We start from the raw sequence: 25,613 nt of genomic DNA on the forward strand, positions 1-25,613 counted from the left end.
CGGCCTTCAAATCTGGCAACTGAACTGAAACTTCTGATTGCTGCGCAAATTGTCAACAAAACAATAGCCAAGCAGTATAATTAGCGATTACATCTGATTGTTCGGAAATTACCGACGACTTAATTAGTTTGTTAAAGGATACCTTTTTATGGGGTTTATATTAGTCCAAAAAACATGCAGCTATTTGGAGAAGAAATAGATTTACCATCTTCTGTCACTGCTTACGGATGGGTTCCGTTTGTTGTTGCTATTCTGGTTAGTTTCATTTTTAATATCAAGAGATTGTTGCTCAGAGTATTCTGACATTTAATAAAACGATTACTTTTAGAATTCAAGAATAAATAATCGCATGTTGGTTTTAATATTAAAAAATGAAAGTATATCAGTAATTAATAATTTAAATACTCATTTCTTTTTTGAAGACATGATTAAAATCGTTCTTTCTTACTCATAGAAATCCCTTTTATATGTATATATGAAATCAGCAAACTTTATTGAATCAATTCGTGGGAAATTAAAACTCTGTAAAATTCAAGATATCTTCACTAATAGCATACTGTTATTCTTTAACTGTTTTCCCCCTTAAATCGTTCTCATAATTAGTTTCTAAAACACTATAGATGAAGTTTGAAATTAATAATTTGATAGTATTATCGTAGTTTAACAATTTTTACCTGTAATGTAAGCAAATTTTAGTTTTTTTTTTAAAGAGAAATTCATTCTAACATGAAGAAAGAGAACATTCTAAACATGGTGCATAGCGTTTTTAAAAAGTGCTTAAAGGTGCTTCTTTTCGATTTTTGTTTTTTAAAGGCCCTTAAAGGTGCTTTTCTCATTAGGTGTTTTTAAAAATTGCTTAGTTTTCCCTTTTCGGAAATGTCATTTTTTTCTTCATCATGTCGATTTTCGCAACGTATGATACAAAATCGTGCTTTTCACATTGTTCTATTCAACGTTTTCACTATTCATTCAACCACAATCCATTTTGGACTACGTCGGTCCATAGCGTATAAAAGCGCTAATCATTTTACATGTTTGGTGAAATACTTGTGGGTCCGCATGTGCGTCTTCTAGGCAGAAGTTGGGGAGATTTTAGCACTCTTATGTGCACTTCTGCTGCATTTTGCAAAATATTCTCAATTTCAGTTTTCCTTTTCCACCCACTGAAATCAAACCGAAAAATCTCTCATTCTTTATATGGTGGCTTATATAATCAAGAAAATAGTGTTTTGTCAGAAACTAGTTATTTTATCATGATCATGTAAAGTCTTTGAAAAATATGTTGCATTTTGTTAATGTATATAGTGCTTAAAAATATTTTTAAGTGCTTAGAAAGTACTTAAAAGGTGCTTATTTTTTGTTGAAAGATTTGACTACTCACCTTGCTAAAATTAAGTTTTAAAAATATTTTTCGTATATTAATGTATGGCAATAATTAATATTTTTAATCTATAGCTCAGTATCCTGTTTTCCTACGTCTATGTGAAACATTTCTGGTGCCGCACAGATCGAAATAAATGTTGTGCTATTGTAGCTGTAATTGGTTTGAGCATAGCTCTTTTGGCATCCTCCCTACTACCAGTAGATGTATTTTTGGTATCTTATATGAAAAACACAGATGGATCATTTAAAGTAAGTTTCATACTTGTATTATATGAAAATTTAGTCAGTTTTTTTCTGCTTGACATTTACTCTCAGTTTGATTTAATTCAATAAACTTCTGATAGCCTAATGAATAGGCTTTTTTAAGTCATATACATTAAGAAGTTAAGAATATAATGAGTTGAAATTAAATGTGATTCTATGTCAACTGTAATAAAACTTACTATGTGTTAAAGCTATTAATTTCTACTTATGATGAATTTAAAGTTAACTAATTTAGAAGTTAAAAAAATTTTAATCGGAAACTATCTGTATTCAAAATAAATGTTTTAACAAATTAATTTATACATCTAGTTAGGCCTTAGACAACTTATTCTAAGAAAAAGTAAGCTTTTTATATTTTTTAATGCAACATATACCTTGTTTAAACATCATAGAAACATTTCCATGAGCAAATTTATTTCAAATTGCATAGCAGAAAAAATATAGCAGCTTAGAATTATATTTTATGAGAACAAATTCAGTGAATTTTTTTATGGTTATTAGATGAATAAAATTATGTTTTTGAATGTTGCTGCCTAAAACCACATTTTATTTATTTAAAAAGAAAAAAGTTTGAAATTTTATATTCTTTTTTACATTACTGATATAAGTAAAGTAAAGCATCCCAGCAACAACTTGTTTTAGGCTAGGGAAGTTTTGTGGACCTTAAGACTTAATTTTGTGACCAATGGCATGATTGTAGCAATAGGCTTAGTGTTAGACATAAGATTTCTTTACTTCTCTGAGAAGCTGTTACCCATTGTTATAAAGCTAAATAGGCTTCAAGCCGCAACTGATGATCTTGTCATTCATAATGACAGCTCAGTACCTTTAACTACTGAGCTAGCATTAATAGGTATTAAATAGAAAATATCTCTTTAATTTTTTGTAAGAAATTTACATTTCTTGGTATTTTTTGCTAAGTAAACAAGATTAAGCATATTACTTATGCTAGCCAGATATGATGATGATGAATCTTGTTTACTTGACCTAATCTTGATTTTTACTTTGGCATCCATTGCCTATTCATTAATTGTGAAGTTAATATTTACATTTTCACTAATTTAAATCTTGAACTTTACTTTGTTCTTAAATTTTATTTTTACTTTGCAGCTAAAGATGCACATTGTGTCCCAGAGGGTCAAAAGCAGCCTTTGAGTGATTTATGTGTGCCCCCTGCATTCTAACCAAAAAATATTTAGAAAATACTACATGCAAAAAGAAAATAAACTTTATATAACTGGTTTTCAAACTAATTTCAATAGACTTCAAAATATAGAGATATTGATTCAAAAGATTTAAATCTTTTCAAATTTTGATTTTGTTAGCAATTTTTGTTAATATCAAAAACATGTTTGAAACAAATGAAATTTAAAGATTTACTAAAAGGTGTAAGCATCATATATTTAATAAAATAAAAAAATAATACAGTACAGAACCCGTTATCCGGAAATCGGAAAACCAAAAAACCAGAACGAAATTCGATACATTTTCTCGCCATTTTAAAAATAAAAAAAAAATTTCCTCATAAGATTTTACGATTTTTCTTTCTTTTTTTAAAGATGTTTACCTTACCATCATTTTAGAAATAATCATTAGTGTATTACTTCATCGTTTTTTCTTATTTTTAAGATTATTTCCAAACTTTTTTTTTTAGTTGGGTTTAACAATAAAAAAAAACGGCTTTTTGTAGCGATTCAGAAAACCGGAAAAATCAGTTATCCGGAATAGCGATGGTCCCAACCGTTCCGGATAATCGGTTCCCTACTGTAATTCTAATTTTTCCACAAAAAGTTTGAAGACCTCTTTTTTTTTTAATTCAAAAATATCCAACATGTATTTTGTCTTTGCACTCTTAATGCAAATTGATGTTGTTCTAATTCTACTTTAAGTTATTATTAATAACTATAATTCTGGTTCACAAGAACCAAAATATTTTTTTTTCAACTCTCTTTCAAAAAAAATTTTGCTCCCATAACATCTATATGATGTTGAGAATATTGCTTGTATGATTTGCCAGATATTTTCTATATTTTATAAGCTCAGTTTTTGCTCATTTTATAGCAAACAGTTTTATATTGAAAGTTTATTTTCTTAATTTATTTTTCCACTTAATAATATGCAATAAATTTTAATTTGGTTTTTATATTCTTAAATTATCTTTTCTTCAATCTTGATTGAATTATGAATATTTTTAACCTTTAATTTTTCTTCTTTTCAGGATTGGGCTACAAATTCAACTCGCCAAGCCTTAGAGAACTCGGTGTCTTATACATATTATGGTAATTATCATGACATTTTAAAAATGTTCTTTGAAGTTATTGACTCTAGTCTGACGAGTTTACAAATGTTATTGATTCCAAATGTGAAAAATGAACTTAGGTCTATATTTTTAATTTATTTATTTTTGTATCAAATGCCAAGCACAAATATATTGAAAGAAATAATTGATTATAATTTAAGTCACTTTTCAAATTTTCATTGTATTATATCAGCCCATTTTATGAGCATCATATGTGCTTAAAAATGTTTTTATTATTTTAATTTATTTCTCCATATATTTTCAGTATGTAGATTCATATCTGTATTTAGTAAAAATATCTTATTGGGTAGAATTTGTTTTAGAATTAAGGTACAAATTCTTTTTTGTCAAGGAATAGTAAAATTAATTATTTTAATTCTGAAATGCTTTCTAACTTAGGATTCTAAATTGAACTCACAGATTTCCTTGTACCTTTTTCTTAGTGATAGAAACCATTGACAATTGTTTCATGCCCAATTGTCAAGGGTTCAATTAAAACTTGTAAAAATAATTATTGGGACATAATTATTGCAAAAATAATTATTGAGACAAAAGAAAAGATACAAGAAAAATGAATATAGCTTTGAAAGTTATCATAATATAGTTTACTCTTTTTTTTATTTTCAGCCTTGTATGGTATAATATTCTTCTACACATTCTTCATATTGCCATTAGCTTACTTTTCCTATGAAGAACAAGATGAAGACAATAGACCTTCAATTAGAGTAAGTCTTTTAATCCTTTGCCTGTATTCGAAGAGAAAAGACTACTTTTTGTCATAAAATGATAATACTAATTATGCATTTATTGATAACTTAAATTTTGTATTAAGAAGATTTGTTGTATTTTTTAGCTATGATAATAATATTTTATACTGGGAAATAAATTAAAAATTAAATTTGAGACAGTGGGCAAGTTCTTTATCACAGAACCAGTGAATTAGTTAGAACTGTTACTACATGTTTAAGAGTTAAAATAGTCCAATGAATTTAGAGGATAGAGAATGGTATGAATATAGAGAATAGAGATTTTTTTTTATGCAATTAAAAGAAATTTTAATGAAAAATTTATATTTTTATTTATTATGGAGAATATATGGCAATATGCAAACTGTATTTTTTATTTCAGCTTTTTCACTGAAATAAAATTTTAAAAATTAATTAGAATTAGATTATGTATTTGGAATTTGAGAATAATATTTGATATGTACTATTGTATTTTCTTTTTTTTAATTATTTTAATTATTGAAGAAAAATTACCAAGTAAAGAATTATGATGTCTTCTGAAAACTATGAACTCGATTGCTCAAAAAGTGGCTGTTTGTTCCAAATCATACTTGTAAAAGGTTGATGTTATTTGGTGTGTGCTACACTGGCTTTCTGTTTTAGAAGTCACCCATTTTGTATTATTTTAATTTATTTATTTTTAAAGCAAAACAAGGATAGAAATTAAGAAAATTAAGCTACTATTCTAAGGAACCAGCAACTAAACCATATTACAAGTTCATGCATAATTTCACTGGTCAGTTTGAATGTCTGTATTAGTTTGTTTGTTTTTTTGAAGTTATTAATGTGAATTTTTTAATAAAAAATTACAATTTGGAGAATGAATAATAATGATAAAATAAATTTTTTTTTAACAGTAACTCAAATACTGTTTGACAAAATTTAACTAATTTTTTGTCAAATATATTTGACAAAACAGCATACTATTATTTTACATCAGTTGCTTCTCTAGGGGTCCAATGATAGTTTATTTTATTGAAGTCTAAGACAAATTTTATTACTCCCAGATCAATGCACTGTTGCTAATTTCGCTCTTTGCTTAATTCATATATCCTCTCATTGTGAATTGTCTTAATTTTTATATTATTTTCCAGGTATTCACTACAGCTTTCTTGTACACTTTGGTATTTCTTCTGGTGATAGCTGGATTGTTGATTGCTGGGTAAAAAAAATTTTTTGAATTGGTAGAACTTTTTTTATTCCTTCATGAATATACAGTCGGACCTCTATTTAACAAAGTCACTAAATACCGAAAATAAGCTCGTTATGTGGAAAATTCGTTAAATAGAAAATCACCTTTTAAAATACTTAAGCAACACAAAACAGGTTTTAAATTCATAAACACTAGACATAATTAAAATAGCAATTGATGCACTTTTATCTTGTAAACTAATATCTACTATTTATCTTATAAGTCTTAACCATAAAAGAAATCAGCATGGAAAGCAATAATAGAGCAAAACATTATCCAGTGTTACATTATCGTGCTATATACATTTTCAACTGAAAAAAGTCTAAATTTATGTATAAAATTATAGTTGCATTTATTATAAAAGTAATTTTAAACATACATTACCACATGCGTTAAGTTAAATTGCTACGGATAAAATCCGTTAATTTGAACTGAGTTTTTCGTTTGAAGTGCAAACAGAAAGGGAAAGGGAATTTACTGCTTTCTCTAAGATAATTTTTAGAGAAGACAGTAATACATTTCATAAAGCAGTGACTTCGAAATTTAATTCAAGCTCATTTCCCCCATAAATTGCTTTAACAAGTTTAAAATGTTAAGAAATATTTTGGAAAATAGGGAAAGTGGATCTCAATGAAAAGTTCGTTAAATAGAAAATTCACTTCGCTATATGGAAGTTATTTTACAAAACAATTTCCAAAATGCACTTGGTTCCTCGAAAAAATTCGTAAGATAGAGAAATTCGTTAAATGGAAGTTCGTTAAATAGAAGTCCGACTGTATGTTTTGTGTTTATTTGTTTGAACAATATAGGTGGGAATTTTCTCAGTTTTAGCTAACTGTATAAATCCTATTTAAAATTGTTTATTAAACTAATAAGCTTCTTATTGAATAGTTTAAAAATTAGAAATATGGCAGCCAAATCAATCTGCTGAGTTTCACAGAAGAGTTTGATTTTATTATTAAAGCAGTTACAAAATATGTTAATATTTTTATCTTTGTTTTTGAAAGTTGATTTATAACAATTTTGATCACCACTACTTTTAAGTAATTTAAGCAAATAAAAGTTCTAACAATATTTTTTTTTAAATATTTAATCTTTACATAGTTAAAATAATTCCTGTTTACAATTATAAAATGAATTGTAATACTGTTACCACTACATAGAATCCATCAAATCGCTGCCATAACTAGAAAGCATAAAATATAGCTGTGTAAAAGTCACATCAACAAAAAAAAATTGTACCTCATTAAAAAAGTGAAAATCAGTTTTAATTTGAGTGAAATTATTTATTTTTATTCTCATGCTTGTTATCTTCGCATCTCAATTATAAGTTAAAGAAATGATTTTAAAAATTAAATTTTTTATTGTTTAATCGAAGTTTTATTTTGGAATTTATACTTTATTTTTTTACTACTTTTTAATATTAAGAAGCAAAAAAAATTTATTTATATATATATTATACAAAGTAAATAAACTTAACATTTTAAACTAATACTTTAATTTGAACAAATTATTTTAAAATTTTATGCTAAAAGATAAAAAAAAAAGGAAATAAAATAGTAATATATTCTCACTCTCATGAACAAAAAATTTTGATGAAAACTCTCTTTATAACCCCCTTTAATAATTAAATTGCGTTTAAGAAGAGGTGAAGAGCAGTTAATCTGAATAATATATTCCAAATTCTTTTATATCCTTATTATTTGGGCAAAGATATTTAAAACTTCATTTCAATATATTTATAATTATGTATCATGTTGTTTTAAAAATAATCTTATTATAATCTCATTCTAAAGGATGTTTACGTTTTGTTCTTATTTTTTTAGATGTTTTGTAAGTTTTTACTCATATGCCATTTTACCCTCCTGTTTTCTGTACATTTTTATGAGCACTAAAACATTAATTTCTCAGATTGATAAGTTTAATTTTTATATAATGTTTTACTGTGAATATTATTTTTAAAAATTAAATTAAAATTCCATTTTTGAAGTTAAATATTATCTGAGATAATTGTGCTCTGGTCCAGTAAGGTCCAGTAATTTAAAGAAATCATCGATCACATTTATGTATAAAAATTCTTTTATATTTTATTTAAATATATTAGAACTAGAATTTATACTTTGCATCTCTTTCATTTATAAATATTTTTTCTGGTAGAATTATAAATGTGATTAGAGATAAAAGTGAACTTATACATAATTATTAATTTAAATCAATGATTTAAGGCATTAATTTTTTAAAATGCGTCATTAATGATTTTATTTGAGAAATTTTCAGGATTTTTGAGTTGGGCTCACAATCACCCTTGATATTATATTACGATGAATTATTTGTTTTTCTTTTTGAAAATATGCATTTAATTATTTCAACAATACCATATTTCGAGAAGTAAAACAAATTCATAAGAATAGGTCCCTTATAAACACTGTTTTCTCGTTTAACAACTCAAAGCAATTTATAGTGCAAATCAAAATGCAGTTTTCCTTGTGCAAAACTGTTATAAATTTGAATGTTAAAGAGTTTGGCTTTTGTAATCTTATATAACTTTACAAAATTTTATTTAAATTTTTCTTTAAATCTAAACATTTATATTTATTCTTACAGTGTCTTTATACCTTTCAAGTCTGCACCTCCTTCAAATTCAACAGAGTGGGGGAAAATGGAATTTTTGATTAAGGAATTATACAAAAGTAGTATGTAATTTTTTGATGCTCGTTCTTTAAATTGAGAGATAAATTTATTTATTTATTTAAAAAAATGACTTAAATTGATTAGCTTCAAATTAGTCAAATATAAGTATTTATTACACATTTTTTAAAAATGCATTTAAATGTTATATAGTTATTGGTGTTACACGTTATAATCAATAAAAAAAGAATTATAATGAAGAAAACAGCTTCAAATATGATATTTATAAACAGGAAATAAAAATTTTGCACTCAGGTTAGAACAAGTGAAATTAAAATAGCATTTGACAGGTTTAAATTAAATGTAATTCTTGTTTAAAGTGTTTTAATATTTCAGGTTTTAGATCCAGAAGTGTGGAAAATCCATTTGCATAGATGATTAGCCGAACTATAAATCTGGATTTAAATTTTAAAGTTTTTGTTATTCTAACATAAATTAGTGGTTAGTCTTAAGCAAACTTCAACTCAAAGATTTAACTATTAAAATTATGTAATTACAAATTTTACTATTAAATAAAAATTTTTGTCAATTATTATCTTGTGATTATTAATTTTTTGACTAGCATTCTAATTATAGCAAATGAAAGGGCAAAAATGATAGTTGAAAGAACCTGTTTTATATCTGACATTATTGTTGTGTACTTATCACTGTATTGTTCAACAAAAATACTTATTACTGATTCTAAAAACTAATCTCTTTTTATATTGTTATTTTTAAGTTTACCTTGGTAATTCTTATTCTATTGTTGTAGGAGGAAAAGATGCTGTCTCATTTGTTGTAAATGTTATCACAATATATGGCATGATGAATCTCATATTATATACTGTAAGTTATCAAATGATTAATTACTTTGTAAGTTATTAAATAACATTTTCTTCCACAAAATAATTGAATAACATGACATTATAATTTAATTATTTTGTTAGAATTATTTAATTAAATGTTATTTTATTAATTATAAATATTTTTTTCTTATAACATATTTTTAATTATATTTTTGTTATGCATAGGCGAGTCCAAAGAGTAATAACAGAGGAAGAAATGGATGGTTATTAAATTCATAAAATTTTAAGCTAGTGCAGTGATTATACTTCCATTTTAATTGGAATAATAAAAGTTCTCTTAAATTGTAACCTTGCTTAAACTATTCAATTGATTTATTTTAAAAAACATTTCGTTTTGATGTAATAATTGAAATTTAGCAATGAATAAAAGAAAAATGCATACTTTATAATTTTGAAAACTTTATTGTTGATTAAATAAAAAAATATATAAACATGCATTTGAAATAAATTAGCTGTAAAACATTAAATTTTATAATTTGATCTGCCAATTTAATTCCAGAAATATAGCATGAAAAAGAAGATTGGCAAAAAATTATTTTCAATTGGCAAAAAATTATTTTCAATCTACTATTAGTTTGGCCGTTCATAAATTACGGTTACAAAAAAAAAAAATTTTAAAAAAAATCTAGAAATAGAATTGAGGAAAGTCATGTTCTCTTCTCTTATTTTTAAATTTTAATAATAGTGAATTGAACCCTTTGATGCAAATGGGACATTGCTGTCCCATTTATATATTTTTCACATTTATTGTATATTTTTTTCCTTTCCTATATATATATTTTTTTCCCATTTATATATTTTTTTTCCTTTCCTATATATATATTTTTCCTTTTAAAAATATATTTTGATATTTTTTAATTATGAAAAACAGCCAGATAGTTAACAAAAATAATCTGCTAGATTATCAAGATTATAATAGTACTAAAATATAAAATAAAAAAAAGTAGCTCGAAAGAAAAAATCTACGTTCATTTTCAAAAATTTATCAATAATTGATTTTGTTGTTTAATTAAATTTCAATAATGAATAAATGTTTCTTTTGGATATATTAAACTGCAAATAAGTTCAAATTTGAAAAATAATTGTTTGGAAGTGAGCCATATTTTGAAAATTTTACCTGAAAAAACACCGGTATTTCATGCTGTTATTCATAACCATAAATTATTAAAATTTTAAATATAATATTTTTTATTTATTTTGACCTAAATTAATACAAAATGATGAAAAATATGTTTAATAAAATCCAGTATCAATAGGTTAAACTATTTAAAAGAATATATATATTCTTTTATTATTGACTATTACTGACAGATATCTTATATAAACAACTTTTTTTTAAATATATGTATGTATATAGAGACACATAAACTGGTTTGTTAAAAAATGTTGTCAATAATTTTTCTCATTACAGAGTGTGGGTTTAGCTTCATTTCCTATAAATATGATTAAAGGATTTCGTTCTTTAACTGAAGAGGAAGCACTTTTATCTGATACCCAAGCTACTACTCAAACTAAAATAAATGCACTTCGAAGCAAGGTAGGTAATGAGTTTATTATTTAATAAGATTTCTTGATATCAAATGTCCCAAAGATGACCAACTTTATGAAGAAAAATCGTTTTTAAAAAAAAATGGAACACAAAATTGTCTAGTTAGCTATGTTCTAAGAAAACCAAAGAATGCAATTTTAAAAAGTTTCAAAATTATGTGACATAATTTGTTGCTAATTTTAAGATTTTTTGGTTATAAATAACTGGTTTTCTAAGCAGGAGGAAGAAAATCATGCATTTCCCTCTCCTTTTATTCCTATTTCTTTTTAGCTCACTTTTCAAATAGTTAGTCATATTTTTGACTTTTAGTATATGATTCTTAATTTAATTTATTTATGTATGTATGGACATTTGTTTTGTCATAATTTAAGTGCTCGGTGTTAAAATGTTATTCTATTCAGTCTAATATTTATTTCTAAAGCATGTCAGTTATAATTTTTTCTATATCTAAATTTTAAGAAATATTCATTTTATAATTCTTAAATTTTTTTTTCAAAGCAATCTAAAAGGCAGTTGACATCTAGGGAAGTTGGTGAGTTAGCTGATTTGGAAGAAGAAGTGAGCCTAATTTCAAGACGGTCATCAGTTCTAGAAAGTGAAAAAAGAAGATTATATAACAAATGTGGACCATGCATACGGATTTTAAATGGGTCATTTGGGATTATTGGCCTTATTTTCTCATTGACGTTTTTTATTTCACTGCTCATATGCAAGTAAGGAATAAGTATAAAGATAAATAAATAAAAAACTTCTTTTGATACATTTTAATACATGTCTTTTTATTTTTGCACGCTTTGTAAACATATACCTAGACGTGTTCTTCGTTAAAAAATGTAACTATGTCAGTAAAACCTTTTTCTAATTACATTTTATTTAATATCCTGCTCATTTTAAATAATATTTAGTTTTATAAAAAAAAAATTCCTCATTAGATTTATTTCAGTTAGTTCAATGAAACTTCAGTAGATTTAAATCTTTTGACTTGTTTCTATGAGTGCATTAAATTTTAGTTTGCTGCAATATTTCCAATTCTAGTTCTATTGTTTGTACTACAGCCTGCATCTTATGAACTAAAAAATGAAATTTAAAAAAAAAGATGTTTTTTAAACTATGATTTGTGGAATTTTTTTTATTTAATTTATTTTGATTAATTTATGAATGTTAGCAAGCATTTTTTTAAACTTGTTCTAATTATTTTTATTAAATTTTCTTTTCAAGCATGTTCGTAATTAAATATGTAACATTGTGTAGTTGCCTGTATTATTACTTTCATTGAATTCCAGCGTCTATTATATATTTCTGTTCTGTTGCTATGTTGTTTTTTTTGTAGTTGATGAATATATCTGTCTTTTAGCATTGATAAGATTGTAAACTCACTTGGTATGAAGATGGGCTATATTTTGAAAGAAAATATGATGCCTAATCCATTAGATTTTATTATGGTTCAAGCTCAGAAGGTATTGTTCATTATTCTTATTCATTTAAACTTTTTTTTTCTTAACATTGATTTAAAAGTATTTTTACTGTGATATTGATCTATGCACTTTAATGCAACAAAATATTTTATCAAGAATGGTGCATTTATTCCAATGCTCCTCTAACTTCTTCTGATATTGATACTGTAAACATTTTGATGGCATTATGAAATTATTTTAAGAAACTTTATAAACGTATTTTATTTTAAAATCATGCATTTTTACTATTTTATAAAAAGTTTTTTAATTGTGAAATCTTTAAAAAAAATTTTTTTATTCCAATGTGCTTTAATCATTATTATCAACAATATTTCAGTTAGTATTTAATATTAAAATGGGAAATTGTAGTGATAATTATAATTTTTTCAGATCTTTCCTCTTGATTATGTTTTGTTCTTTCTCATAATTTTGTTTCTTGTGATCTGCACTGTATCCGGTATGCGGTTTCTTGGCATTTGTTGCTTTTGCATTCCAGTAAGTATTTTTATTATTTCTCAATATTATACTTTTGATAATCCATTTACTCATAGACCTTTATTTATAGATGTATAAAGTTAGGCCAGGTCGAACGCCACCTCAAGGGTTGATTATGCTCGCATTCATTCTTATGTTTGCTGTTCTAGCATTCCACATACTGTTATACTTAGTACTTCCTACTTACACTACTTTCGGCAGCCAGTATTATTGCAAAGTGAGTAATTAATATTTATTATTTTCACATTGATATTAGTGTATTTATATGTTATATGTAATGTTGGCTATCACTATATAACATATTTATATGTATGCATAAGTATATAAAATGAAGCTATTAATGTTGGTTGAATTAATAGAATACTGAATTTAAAGTTAACTTGATAATTCTTATAATAATAATAATTCCACCTGTAATTTTTGTTGCCCTTGTATTAATATTCGAGCAGTTTAGTGCATTGAATATGTCTGTCCTTATCTGCTTGAGTCAGCCCTTGCGATACCCAGCAATTTAACTTCAAGTTTATGAGATGCATAGCAGATTTTCTTTCACAAGTTCTCGCATGCATTCCTCATCAACGTCAGTAAGGTGACCAGAGTGCTTTGCTTCTTGAATGCACAGTACTTGTTTTTAAACTTCTGGTACCAAACCTTCATAGCGTCATCTGATACAACAGTAGTAGCTGAAGCATTACACATGATTTGGTGACATTCAGTAGCTGAGTTTTTGCACCAAAATGAGAAGTAAATGATGTTTCTAATCTGGTAGTGTGATAGTTAAATTTCAGTGTAATGAAAATGAATCGTTACTTAAATGAAAAATGAATTTACTTCAACAACACAAGCCAAAAAAGGGATTGATCTGCTCCCGATAAGCACGTTAGTTGCTTCAAGAAGCTCAATTTTATTAGCAAAAAATCAGGCTTTGTATTTGGTGGGATTTCCATGGTATTTTTCAAAGAAAATCGGTAAAAGGTTTAAGCATCAACAGTAAGGTGTACAGCAAAATACTAATCCATGCTGGCTCTCTAATCAGGCCAAAATGTCGAACTGAGTTCCGACGCGAAAAGGTATTGTTCCATCAAGATATCACAAGACGACATATTCTTGCATTCACCGTCTGAATTCTGTACAGACTGGAACGAGACCTTTTGCCATATCTGCCAAATGGCCCTGACATCGCTCGTTTAAACTTTTACCTTTTTGAACGCCTGCAGTAACATCTTGCTGGTGCTATCTTTGATTCAGTGTAGGTCAGGGATGGCGAACCAATGGCACGCGACACAATATTTTGGGCACGCCACCGATCACAATTGTTATTGCACTCTGAACTGTTATTACACAAATGTCACACACTATGAAGCATATGTAACAATTAAATTAAAATTCACAAAAAGCAAACAAAATAATAAGCAATTATTAATAAAAAAATAAACAATTAATGCTAAAAGAACAATTAATAACCATAAAAAACAAGCTAACAATAAATAACTAGCAAAAAAATCGACAGTCCTGCTTAAACTAATATTATACAACCTAATATAAGTTATTTGTCATTTAATCTGCAATAACAGAAGTCCCACTGATGCTACTTTAAGTTGAATTACGCGTATAACTGAGACATTGCAAAATGTATTTTCTTTTCAATGTAAATAAAGAGATTTGAGTTGATACTATTTAGTATTATTATTTTCCCAATAATCGTGAAGTCAAAATTATTTGACGGCACGTCTCTGATTTCATTAAACAATTTTTTAGAAAAAATGGCACATTGGTGCATAAAGGTTCGCCACCCCTGGTATAGGTCATCTGAAATGAGTTTGATCGGCTTTTGAAATCGCTGCCACCTAATTCCTTAGTTGAAGGCTTTGAAAAACTACCAAAATGTTTGCAGAAAATCATAGATTTGGGTGGTGATTACTATCCGCCCTGAAAGAACTGCTTTCATGTTTGTTTGTTTTTTTATTGACAGAAAGCTTTTGCTACAAACTCTTATAATTACATGTTACCAGTCAGAATGAACATAAGTGTAATTTAATTTTTGAATATAACTTATTTTAGTTATCAGAAAGTTGACACACGTTAAGAAATATTTTGTTTTAATTTTAAATATTTTGTTTTGCTGCCACAGATATCCGTCCATTGGATGGGCCACTTTCACACATCACCCAACAGAGGACAAACACAGAGAAAAAGACATCCTTGAGTAGGATTTGAACCAGCGATCATTTGCTTTGCATTTAGACACCGTGACATTTCGGCCCCCTGACTGGCTAACAAATAATATTTATTACAGAATAAATTGTATGTTACAAAAATTTTATTTTCAGCTGATTAATTAAAAAACCGTATGTATTTTGTTATTGATACACGTTAAGTATATATTACAAATGATTTCTTAAAATACCAGCACACAGGTACATTTTTGCAATTAGAAAACTTAACATTATATGCATAAAAACATTTTGAAATTTATTGTTACGCTTACAAACCTCTTTGTTTCGAGGGTCCCTTTTATCCATAATGTCAAATTGCTAAGGGATTTTAAGGGAACTTTTAGCCAATTCAGTGAAATAAAGGTCAACTTATGAAGGTGGTGAATTTGGCAGATTTCACTGTACTTGAATATGACAGAATTAAAAAATTAATAATCAAATATATGCCATCAGTTACAAAAATTGAAGAAATTTTATGAAATCGGTTCGGAAAAATTGTGAGTGTATGGGCTTTGATTTTTTTTTTTTTTTTTTTTTGAAAAACTTATGAATTATTGCTGTTGTACAATTTGTGACCTTAAAATGTGTGTTGTCCAGAATGTATTTTAACCAGATTCCTTTACCTTATGTTTCAGCCTGGAAACTCAACATGTGATCTTAAGCCTTGTACTCTTGATGCTTCACCTGGTAAACTTTTGTTTTTAAGAGTTAATTTTATTGATAGTGTTTCATTATGCTACTAATGTAAATATGTATACTTTTAATACATGCAGATGATTGTGTCATGACCAGAGGAGCCTCTTTTGTTTTAAGTTTTGCATACAAAGCTTGGATCTTTGCTGCCGTTTACTACTGGCTATCCTGGGTATTCTTAGGGGTAAGAATGTTCTTAGGAATTCACTGTTGTTTAACTTAAGATGTTGACATTTATATGTTTTTGTGCTAACTTTGCTGTTTGTTTAACTGAATGAGTATTTGTTAAGGCAGCAGTTCCCAAAAAGTGTTCCCTTGAACCCTAAGATTCCATGGAAGGAGGAGAGGGATTCCGAGAGTTAGGATAATTTTAATCAGAAATAATAATATTTGCATATAATCAATAGTCCATAATTTATTAATTATTTTGCTTGTTTAACTTTATGTAAAGTGCGCATGAAAAGTAAGGAATTTATTATCATGAAAATAATGAATTTTTTAATAGGTGCATTGCTGTTATGAAGTTGCATGAAAAATTAAGGATTATTTTCTAGTTAAGTTTTTTTTTATCAATTTAGGATGGAAGTTTATCAAGCATTCTTGTGTATTTGGCAAAATAACAATTGTTATTTAATGTAGACAAAGGACCTTCTAGTTTAAGTTATAGCATAATTTCTTGTTAATAACTGAAACATAAGTTTAAATATCATAATTTACACCATTCACCATAGCAGTTTGTATTTGGTGTTTCATAATAACTTTTCTGCTCTTAATATTTCTACAATTTTAGTTAAATTTGAAATTGGGAACTTGCACATTAAGAATCCCAAATTTATACTTAAGTAAGGAAAAAAAATATTCAAAAGAATCATACTCAAGATTAAAGTGGCAATTTATTTATAGATGCTACTGAAAGACTACTAATTTCTATGAAATAGAATAATTATTAATAACAAAAAAGTTTATACAGTTACTTAAGTAAATTACATCTAACAAATAAACTGAAATGTTAATTTTAATTTGTTAATTCTGACTTGTTAATTTTAATTTTATCTTTACTGCTACTCAATACAATATAGAGTCACTAGGTTTTAATATATTTTTTTACCCTCTCTCTTACATATTTTATTTGTAACCATTAATGTCAAGTGACTTAATTTTTTGTAATTATTTTAAAAGTATATCATGATGGTAACCCAGAACACCCTGAGTATTTGTAAAATAGATTTATTAGCAAACCAGTTTTTTATTCTTGCTATTTGCACCACATTCCGTAATTGTCTAACAATAAGTATGTTTTTGTTATAAATATTTTATACTGAAAAGCTTTTGAGTTTACATTTTTCTGTTGAAAAGTACAAATATTACTTTGCGTATTTTATTCACGTAAGACATAGTTTTTGTAAAATAACTTATTATTCAAATTTTACTTAACTTAAAGAAAAAATCACATTGAGAAAATATTATTAATGGCACGTTGGATATTGTTTATTTGAAAAGTCATATTACATATGATTGTTCTCCATTATTATAGCAATATTCTTTTGGGGAATGTGTATGTGTAAAAAAAAATTTAAGTATATATTTTACATTTATGCATATAAAATAGGACGAAACTTTGAATTTCATATATTTTGCTGAACTGAATCTAACTAATTAGTAAAAAGTTTTATTTATATATTGTGTATACACAGCCACCTAATAGAATCTACACTGGTGTTCAAAATCAGGGTGCGTAGCGTTTTTAAAAAGTGCTTAAAGGTGCTTATTTTCAATTTTCGTTTTTAAAAGCTCTTTAAGGTGCTTTTTTCATTGGGTGTTTTTTAAAGTGCTTAATTTTCCCTTTTCTACAATAAGATTTTTCCTTTACCATGTTGATTTTCGCTAAGAATTATGCAGAAAGACACTGTTCACATTTTTCAATTCAACGTTTTCACAATTAATTCAACCCCAATCTATTTCCACGCAATGTCAGTCCAAAGCGTATGAAAAAGCCATTTGATTTACAAGATTAAAAAATTTTGACAATAAAACCAGATAAAACCGTCAATTGTCAAAAACTCTCCAACCCTACCTAATTAAGATATTTTTTTAAAGTGCTTAGAAATATTATTTGAGTGCTTAAGAGGTGCTTATTTTTTATTGAATAATTTGGCTACGCACCCTGAAAATGAAGAGAATTTGCATATTTTATTAAATGCGATTCTGAAAACAACGAAAGTAAAATGTAAGACTACTGTTTTGAAACAAAGATGTAAATCTTATATGTCAAATATGTATGCATGTAGGTGTGTGCGGATGTAGTTAACAGAGTAATAGACTTTATAAGCCTGCATAGCAAAATCTGCATTTCGCATATCTTGCTGAATTTCTTGGTGTTTTTTGCAGCAATCTTAACCAATTCTTTAAATTAAACTTTAAAAACAATTAGTAAAAACCAAGGTTTAGATAATGGAATGAGCTGGCGAATTGTGGAGAGACTTGGAGCAGGCCAGTTGCAAATCCAGATTTTTAGAGAATTCAGTTTATCGCCTGCATTGTGTAAAATTTCTGGAAACAATTTCTGGATTCTGGATCTGTCAGGAGAAAGACTGGCCAGTGAAGATCGGTATTTGACCATTGCAGCAGCGGGGGGGGGGGGGTGCTGCAGCATCTCAGCTCTCCTGTAATCTTTCAACTGAGGTTTGCTGCTCTTAGCAAGTATAATGCTGTATTCCCACACACCCCTCCTTATCTTTGAAAGCGATACTATGAGTGGTTTGAGGTATAAGGATAAGATTTTGGACCTCTTTGTTCACCATTTCTGGAGGGCAGTGGGTCCTAATTTAATTTTAATGGAGGAGAATGCAACACTACACAAAACACCTCTAATCACCCATTTTCTTGAAAATGAATACATTTACAAAATGGATTGGCCAGCCAGGTCTCAAACCCTATAGAGCATGTCTGGGATGGACAATTGCAACATGTAATATCCTACTGAAAACCTTCCAATGCCTAAAAACAGTGCTACTGAACGAGTGGGGCAAACTTCCGCAGAAACTCATTAATTGCCTTATTTTCAGTATGAAATGAAGGTTTGAAGCCTTTATGTCTGCGCAAGGGAGCCATATCCTCTATTAAACCATTTTTTTATTTAATTCTGTAACCGCTCTTTGATACCATCCGACTATGATGAGAGTTTTTGCACAATTATGAGTTTGTATTATAACTGTTGAATGGTTATTATTTTAATATTGTATCAGCCTATAGTCAAGTCACATTTTGTTATCATCAATCCAGTACTTCTTTTGAAAATCGACCAAATATAAACGTTCTCAATTTTAAATACCAGTGTATAAACATAATCTCAATAAAAAATTTTAAATGTCTCTTAATCAAATGTTACTTTATGATTTGCAATTAAATATAATGTATAATGATAATGATTATTCATGTTTAATTACATAAATAATATAAATGAAAATGAAGGTAATACTTCAATTTTAAATAAATTTTAAATTACTTGTTTTAAAAGTTGAAAATAATAACAAATCTTAATTTATAATTTCTGAAATAAGACTTAAACGGTTAATTACTAGTTAGTGTTTCAGGGCAAAGCTGCATTCTGACGCATTTTTGAGAACGAAACTTTCTATTTTTAACTTCTATTAATTTATCACTTTTATTTTTTTTAAAAATCATTTAAAATAATTTGTTGGTGTAAAAGTTTTATAACTTATACCTATGTAATCTGCATAAAAATAGCATACATAGTTTGATCTTATTTCTTTCGATAAAGTCTTCAAATTTACAAAAAAAATTAAATTGAATTTTCTTTTCAGACATTTGTACTAAGCTTTGTTGTTGTGCTGATTCGTTCTCGGCGCTCATCTCTTGAAGAGGCAGTGGATAAGGATGATTTTGACGATAGTGATGAACCAATGGTTCGAATATAAAATCAGGAGGAAATTTAGCTTTTTACATTTTTTGTTGGCTTTTACAACTTTCTTTTTAGTTGCTATAGAAACGCTTATTTATTAAAGGATTAAAAAGATGAGTGTAAATAAATGTATTTATAATATCTATTTGTCTTTTTTTTTTTGCCTGTTTTTCTTCTTTCTTTTTTTTCTTTTTTTAGGCAGTGACTTTAATATATTGTTGATATTGTTTTACATTTAATTATGTTATGTAAACCAATTTCTAATCGCTTTATTTTCAAAACTATTCTGACTTTTTAATATTTTTTTAATTAAAAAATTAAATAAAATAAAATGCCTTATTTTGGTCAAAAAAAATCATTACTCTTTTATGGAAATTATTTATGCGTGTGTTACCACTATAGTATTTTATTTAATAATTCTTGAAATGTATATTATGTATGTGTATGAATTTTATGTATGTGGTAAAATAAGAATTTTTTTCCTATTGTCCAAACTTCCACATTTTGGGCGATCACAATTTGTTATCATTATTTATAATAATAGTTTTCTAGTCATAAATTTTCAGCTCAAAGCTTTTAAATCTTAAAGCTTTACTGAAAACAAGAGATAAAAGAACTTGCAAATTCCTGAATTGTCTAATTTATACTTGTTTTTAATCTCTTGCATATCAGTTAGATTAGAAATTATTTGTATATTGTGTTAATCAGTGAACTAACATATTGTTACATCAATGTTACTCTATTATTAATAACTTGGTTAAAGGATTATGAATAACAAATATGTATTTATAGTCAATTATTATTGATTTGAAACAAATATCATGTTTTCACTTTTCAGCAGTTTCACCAGTGAAAAAAATTTCTCATCTGTACACCATTTCCCCATTTAAATATCACCATTTTTATATTGATAGATTTCTAAATATCCATAGGTGAAATATTCTCCATTTCCTACTTAACAAACTATTAATAATTATTTTATTACATAGTAAAACTGGTTCAACTGTGTTTAAAAAAATGCAGGTCAAAATGTGATTTTATATATATTGTGTAGAACTGTTAAAATCATTATGAGTATTATTGAATTTTTTATGTAAAGGCAATATATATAACGTTAAAATTGATATGTTGTTAAAGTGTGCTCACTACAAATAGTTTGGTTTTCATTGATAGCAGTATTATTATTTTTTTATGTAATTTTGCATTACTTTGATGAACAAAAAAGGCAAATTCTGTGAGAATAATAGTGATGTGTTTCTTGGACTTTTTTTCAATATTGTAATTTAATTTGTTTTAGATGGTTTGTCTTAAAAATATTGTTTTAAAACAGCTGATTGGTAAAAATTCGTGAAGTAAATCTTTTACAAAAAATTTTCTTTAATTTTTCTCATTTACGCAATATTTATCACTTGCTTTAAATTTATTTCTTACTATATTTATCAAAAGGTTATTTAAAATAAGCTTTTTAATATTTGTTTAATTGTATGCAAAAGTATAGATAAGAAATGATTTATTCTTAAAGTTTTGAAAGTTACTTTATTTCAATTTTAATGATCCTAAATTTTGGGAATTAATCCTAAATATTTAGTAACTGTATATTGTAAAGTTTTAAGAATAGATCATAATAGTAAACAATAGATAATTGTTAATTTTTGGGATTAAGTGTAAATATTAAAGTCACATATTTTTACATTAGTTGCTTTAGGTACTAGAGCCAATTTTTGCATTAGATTTTATAGTGATCTGATTTTGGTCTAGCAATAATACTCAATTGTTAATTATTGCAAATGTTTGATTTTTTACTAAATGTTTACTAAAAGCTCTTGCAGATATATTCTGTGAAACCTTGCTTGTTGAAATTTTGGAGTATTTTATTGTGTAATGTATATTACAGTATGTATATAGTTTAAGCTCAATAATGTAGCTCTATTCTTTGTAAATATTTAAATAAAGAAAAAAAGATTATTGAATTTTTCTAATTCTGTTTTATTTCTTTTACAACATTCACAACATAAGCATATTTTATAACTTTATTATAACAATTCTGACAAAAAATATTTTAAGTTTAGGGGATTTAAGGTTTTACAGTTACTTTTATACCTTACAAAAGTAAGTTACATTAATATGTTGTAACTCGACAATGTTCGAATGTAAGCTTTATTATGATGTATGCACATAAGAAAAACAATTGGCATAATTTTTATGTTGTAAGATTATTTTCAAACGCTTCGATTTCTCTTTTTTTTGTCGCATTTTAATTACTTATTACAAATTGAAGCGTCCACATGCCTAGCCTTTAGATTAATTTGAATATGATATACTTTGGACTGTAATATATTTGAAGTTATAAATTCTTTTGTGTTTCTTTGGTTTCCTCTAGTAACTTTAAATTGTACTATCATTTTCGACAAAAATATTGAGGCCTGGAAAACATAGGTATATAGTTATAACTTATATATCATCATCATATCTGGCTAGACAGCCCAGGGTGGGCCAGTGCCTTCCTTTGAATTCGAATCCACTTCTCTCTACTTTTGACACTTGTTCGCCAGTTTTTCTCCTTTAGAGTAAGGAAATCAGTCTCAACTAAATCCAGCCATCTCAGCCTGGGTCTACCTCTTTTCCTGTTCGTTAGGGGTTTGTGTAATAGGATTTTCTTTAAATTTGAGTCATCATTCCTTCTGAAAATGTGAGCTGCCCAGTTCATTCGATTTATTGTTATGAATTTCGCAATATCTGGCTCTCTGTAGATTTTATACAGTTCAGTATTATATCGTCTTCTCCAGGAATTATTTATTTTTATCCCACCAAGGATGGCCCTCAAAACTTTTCTCTCAAAAATGGCAATTTTATTTTCATCAGCTTGAGTTAGATTCCAGGTCTCAGAGCCATAGGTAAGTATTGGCCTAATTAATGTTTTATAGAGTAAAAGTTTTGTATTTTTTGATAAAAGAGAGGATTTGAAAAAACGTTTTAAACCATAAAAAGCTTTATTTGAATAAATTAGACGACTCCGAATCTCATTGTCTATGTTATTGTCGGCAGTAACTATTGAATCAAGGTAAGTAAAATTCTGAACAGTCTGAAACCTGTGGGAACCAATCTCCAGATAGGATTCACTAGAATTTAATTTAGCAAGTACAGGCATGTATTTGGTCTTATCGATAACTTATATATAGTTAAATTAATTTCTACAGTGTCCTTTGTTACATTAAAATTCATTCATATTAATATTTTTAAGTAAAATATGAGATTTCGTCTGCATTTTCAGACAGAATTGCTGCAAAATCCCAAAGTATTTTACTGAATTAATCCAGAATAAATAAATCCTGAGCGTGGGTGACTAGACCAATCTTTACAGCTATTAAAATCCAATAATCGATTTATAGTTCTATTTATAACATAAATAGATGTTCTTCTAAACTCAAAAGATTTTAATTGCTTAAAAATATATATGCAGAGAATCTGCGATCAAAAAGCTGTTTAACCATCTATATTCCATCTTTAAACTGATTCTAAGTATTTTGCTTTAAACTTATAGAAAATGCCATTCACTGAAATACAAAAGTCGACTGTTAAAATGAAGTATTTTTTTAGTGTTAAGTATTTGACAAAGTTATTGCTTAATGTTATTAACCATAACTCCTAAATGTTATTAACCATTTAAAAAATCACCAAGGTATCATTTTAAGGAATTGTAAAAATATGTTTCAAAATCATAAGTATTTAAACTTAATTTTGTGAAATTAATCCATTTATTATTCCCGTTACTTAAAATATTATATTTTATTTAAAATTTCGTGCCATGATAGAAACTCTAAAGACTATTTAATGTATAAGACTATTTGATGAAATAGTTTTTGTTAAAAATATTATTCAAAAACTTAAGATTTGATGCACAGTTTTCATAATTTCTAAATCGTTTCCCAATACCTTAAAATACTGCTACATTTTTAATGTTCATATAATTTTAGGTTGAATAATATAGAATGATTTTTAAACATGATAACATACACTGGTATGCCAAAATTAAGGATGAATTGGTTTTTCGAATGTAAGTTTGAACAGCAATGTTGACAATCAATAAAAAAAATATCATAAATAGGATCCTCAAAATGCAGAAATACGGGAAAGTAAACAACTTGTAAAAAAAATGTAACCCACGGGTACAATAGGGAACTTTATTGAAGTATAGGATTAAAATACAGTAGGGAACCGATTATCCGGAACGATCGGGACCATCACTATTCCGGATAACTGATTTTTCCGGAGTCGCTACAAAAAGCCGTTTTTTTTATTGTTAAACCCAACTAAAAAAAATTTTTTTTTGGAAATAATCTTAGAAAAAAGAAAAAACGATGGAGTAATACACTAATGATTATTTCCAAAATGATGGTAAGGTAAACATCTTTCAAAAAAGAAAGAAAAGTTCTAAAATATTATGAGGAAAAAAATTTTTTTTTTTAAAATGGCGGGAAAATTTATCGAATTTCGTTCCGGTTTTTTGGTTTTCTGATTTCCGGATAACGGGTTCTGTACTGTACATTTGAACAATATTTTAAAAACGTCAATGTTACACGGGATTGGCAAGGAAATTCCAGCCTTTTATATGGGATATGATCACCTCTGACGGCTACGCAGGACTGACATCGTCTGCTCATGCTGAGGACTAGGTTGTTAAGAAGCTCTTGAGGAATTGTTGCCCATTCCTGTTGTAGTGCTAATCGCATCTGTGGAATCGTTGCTGGGAACGTGTTACCAAGCGTCTCACTAAAGTGTTCCCTTACGCATTCAATCGGATTGAAATCCGAGGACCTCGCCGGTCATTCCATGCGTGCAGGGCCGGATTAACCTATAGGCACGTGCCTAGGGCCTACGAAAAACTTGGGAGAAAAAAATTTGTTGACAAGAGTAATTTAGCTTTAAAAACAACAAGTGTATTTTGCACAAAATTATAAAGATACATTGCAGATAAAGTTCGGTATTGCATATAAAGTTCGGTCCCGCAGTGGACTGATCGTTAAGACACGGTTCCCAGCAGATCACCGAAGTCAAGCATCACTGGCTACGGTCAGTGTGCGGGTGGGTGACCACTTGGATCAGTCTGCGTAGGGACCGAGGGTGTGCGGTATTGGTCCTCGTTAAACTGTGCTTCTGTAAAGTGCTCGACTTCGCGCGCAGGTCGTCGGGCTACCGAAGCGGGGGTGCCATCCCTTCCGCAGAGGATCAGAATTGTGATGGCATGTCTTCGGATCATCCTCCGGGATGTTTCCCAGACCGTCGCCAATAGCCCATTGTGCAGCTCTAGTGCGTCGTAAAGTAACAACAACAATAACATATAAAGTTCGATAAACAAATTTGTAAATTAAAATCCATATTAATAAAAATGTAAAAAAAAAATATGCAAGAAAATTTTAGCATATATTTTGAAAAGAGGGGAAGGTGGGGAGGGTCCAAAAACGGCTATGCCTAGGGTCTACGAAAGGTATAATCCGGCTCTGCATGCGTGCAATATCTTCCCTCTCCAACAGTTCTGTGACAGCCACAGTACAATGAGGTGTGGCATTACCGTCCGTGAAGATGAACTCAAAACCCACAGCACCTCTAAAAAGACGCATATGAGGAAGGAGAACATATTTATATTAGCAAGCACTAGTGACTGAACCACCTAGGAAGTTGTGTAGATCAGTCGGGATACCAAGCATGATACCGCCCCATATATGTATATAATACATCCGGATGTCGTCTTCTGTGTTGTCTGTTAAATACTGAGCTTCCACAGCCGGCTCGTTTTTTTCCCTTACAATACGTGGTACGTCCTGGTACAC

General features: G+C 27.7%; 1 protein-coding gene across 1 annotated transcript; it reads left to right on the top strand.

Moving 5' to 3' along the window:
• Positions 1 to 12: 12 nt before the first annotated feature.
• On the top strand, positions 13 to 21,755 carry LOC107449983 (lysosomal cobalamin transport escort protein LMBD1). Its single transcript, XM_087150081.1, has 15 exons — positions 13 to 255; positions 1,456 to 1,632; positions 3,866 to 3,926; positions 4,574 to 4,671; positions 5,826 to 5,893; positions 8,528 to 8,616; positions 9,363 to 9,436; positions 10,868 to 10,993; positions 11,504 to 11,718; positions 12,360 to 12,462; positions 12,850 to 12,954; positions 13,025 to 13,171; positions 15,806 to 15,857; positions 15,944 to 16,047; positions 19,688 to 21,755. The coding sequence occupies exons 1-15, from the start codon at positions 175 to 177 to the stop codon at positions 19,799 to 19,801; spliced, it is 1,614 nt and encodes a 537-aa protein (XP_087006207.1). The 5' UTR covers positions 13 to 174; the 3' UTR covers positions 19,802 to 21,755.
• The last annotated feature ends 3,858 nt before the right edge of the window (positions 21,756 to 25,613 follow it).

The sequence above is a fragment of the Parasteatoda tepidariorum genome, chromosome 8 (genome assembly GCF_982258835.1).
Source record: "Parasteatoda tepidariorum strain Cologne lab strain chromosome 8, Ptep-v5.0, whole genome shotgun sequence".
Lineage (NCBI taxonomy): Eukaryota > Metazoa > Arthropoda > Arachnida > Araneae > Theridiidae > Parasteatoda > Parasteatoda tepidariorum.

Bases quoted from the DNA above. Each gene is read 5' to 3' on its own strand.
- LOC107449983 (XM_087150081.1), top strand. From the start codon at position 175: ATGCAGCTATTTGGAGAAGAAATAGATTTACCATCTTCTGTCACTGCT. The intron at 256-1,455 runs GTTAGTTTCATT...TTTAATCTATAG, and splicing joins CGTTTGTTGTTGCTATTCTG to CTCAGTATCCTGTTTTCCTA. The intron at 12,463-12,849 runs GTATTGTTCATT...TAATTTTTTCAG, and splicing joins TTATGGTTCAAGCTCAGAAG to ATCTTTCCTCTTGATTATGT.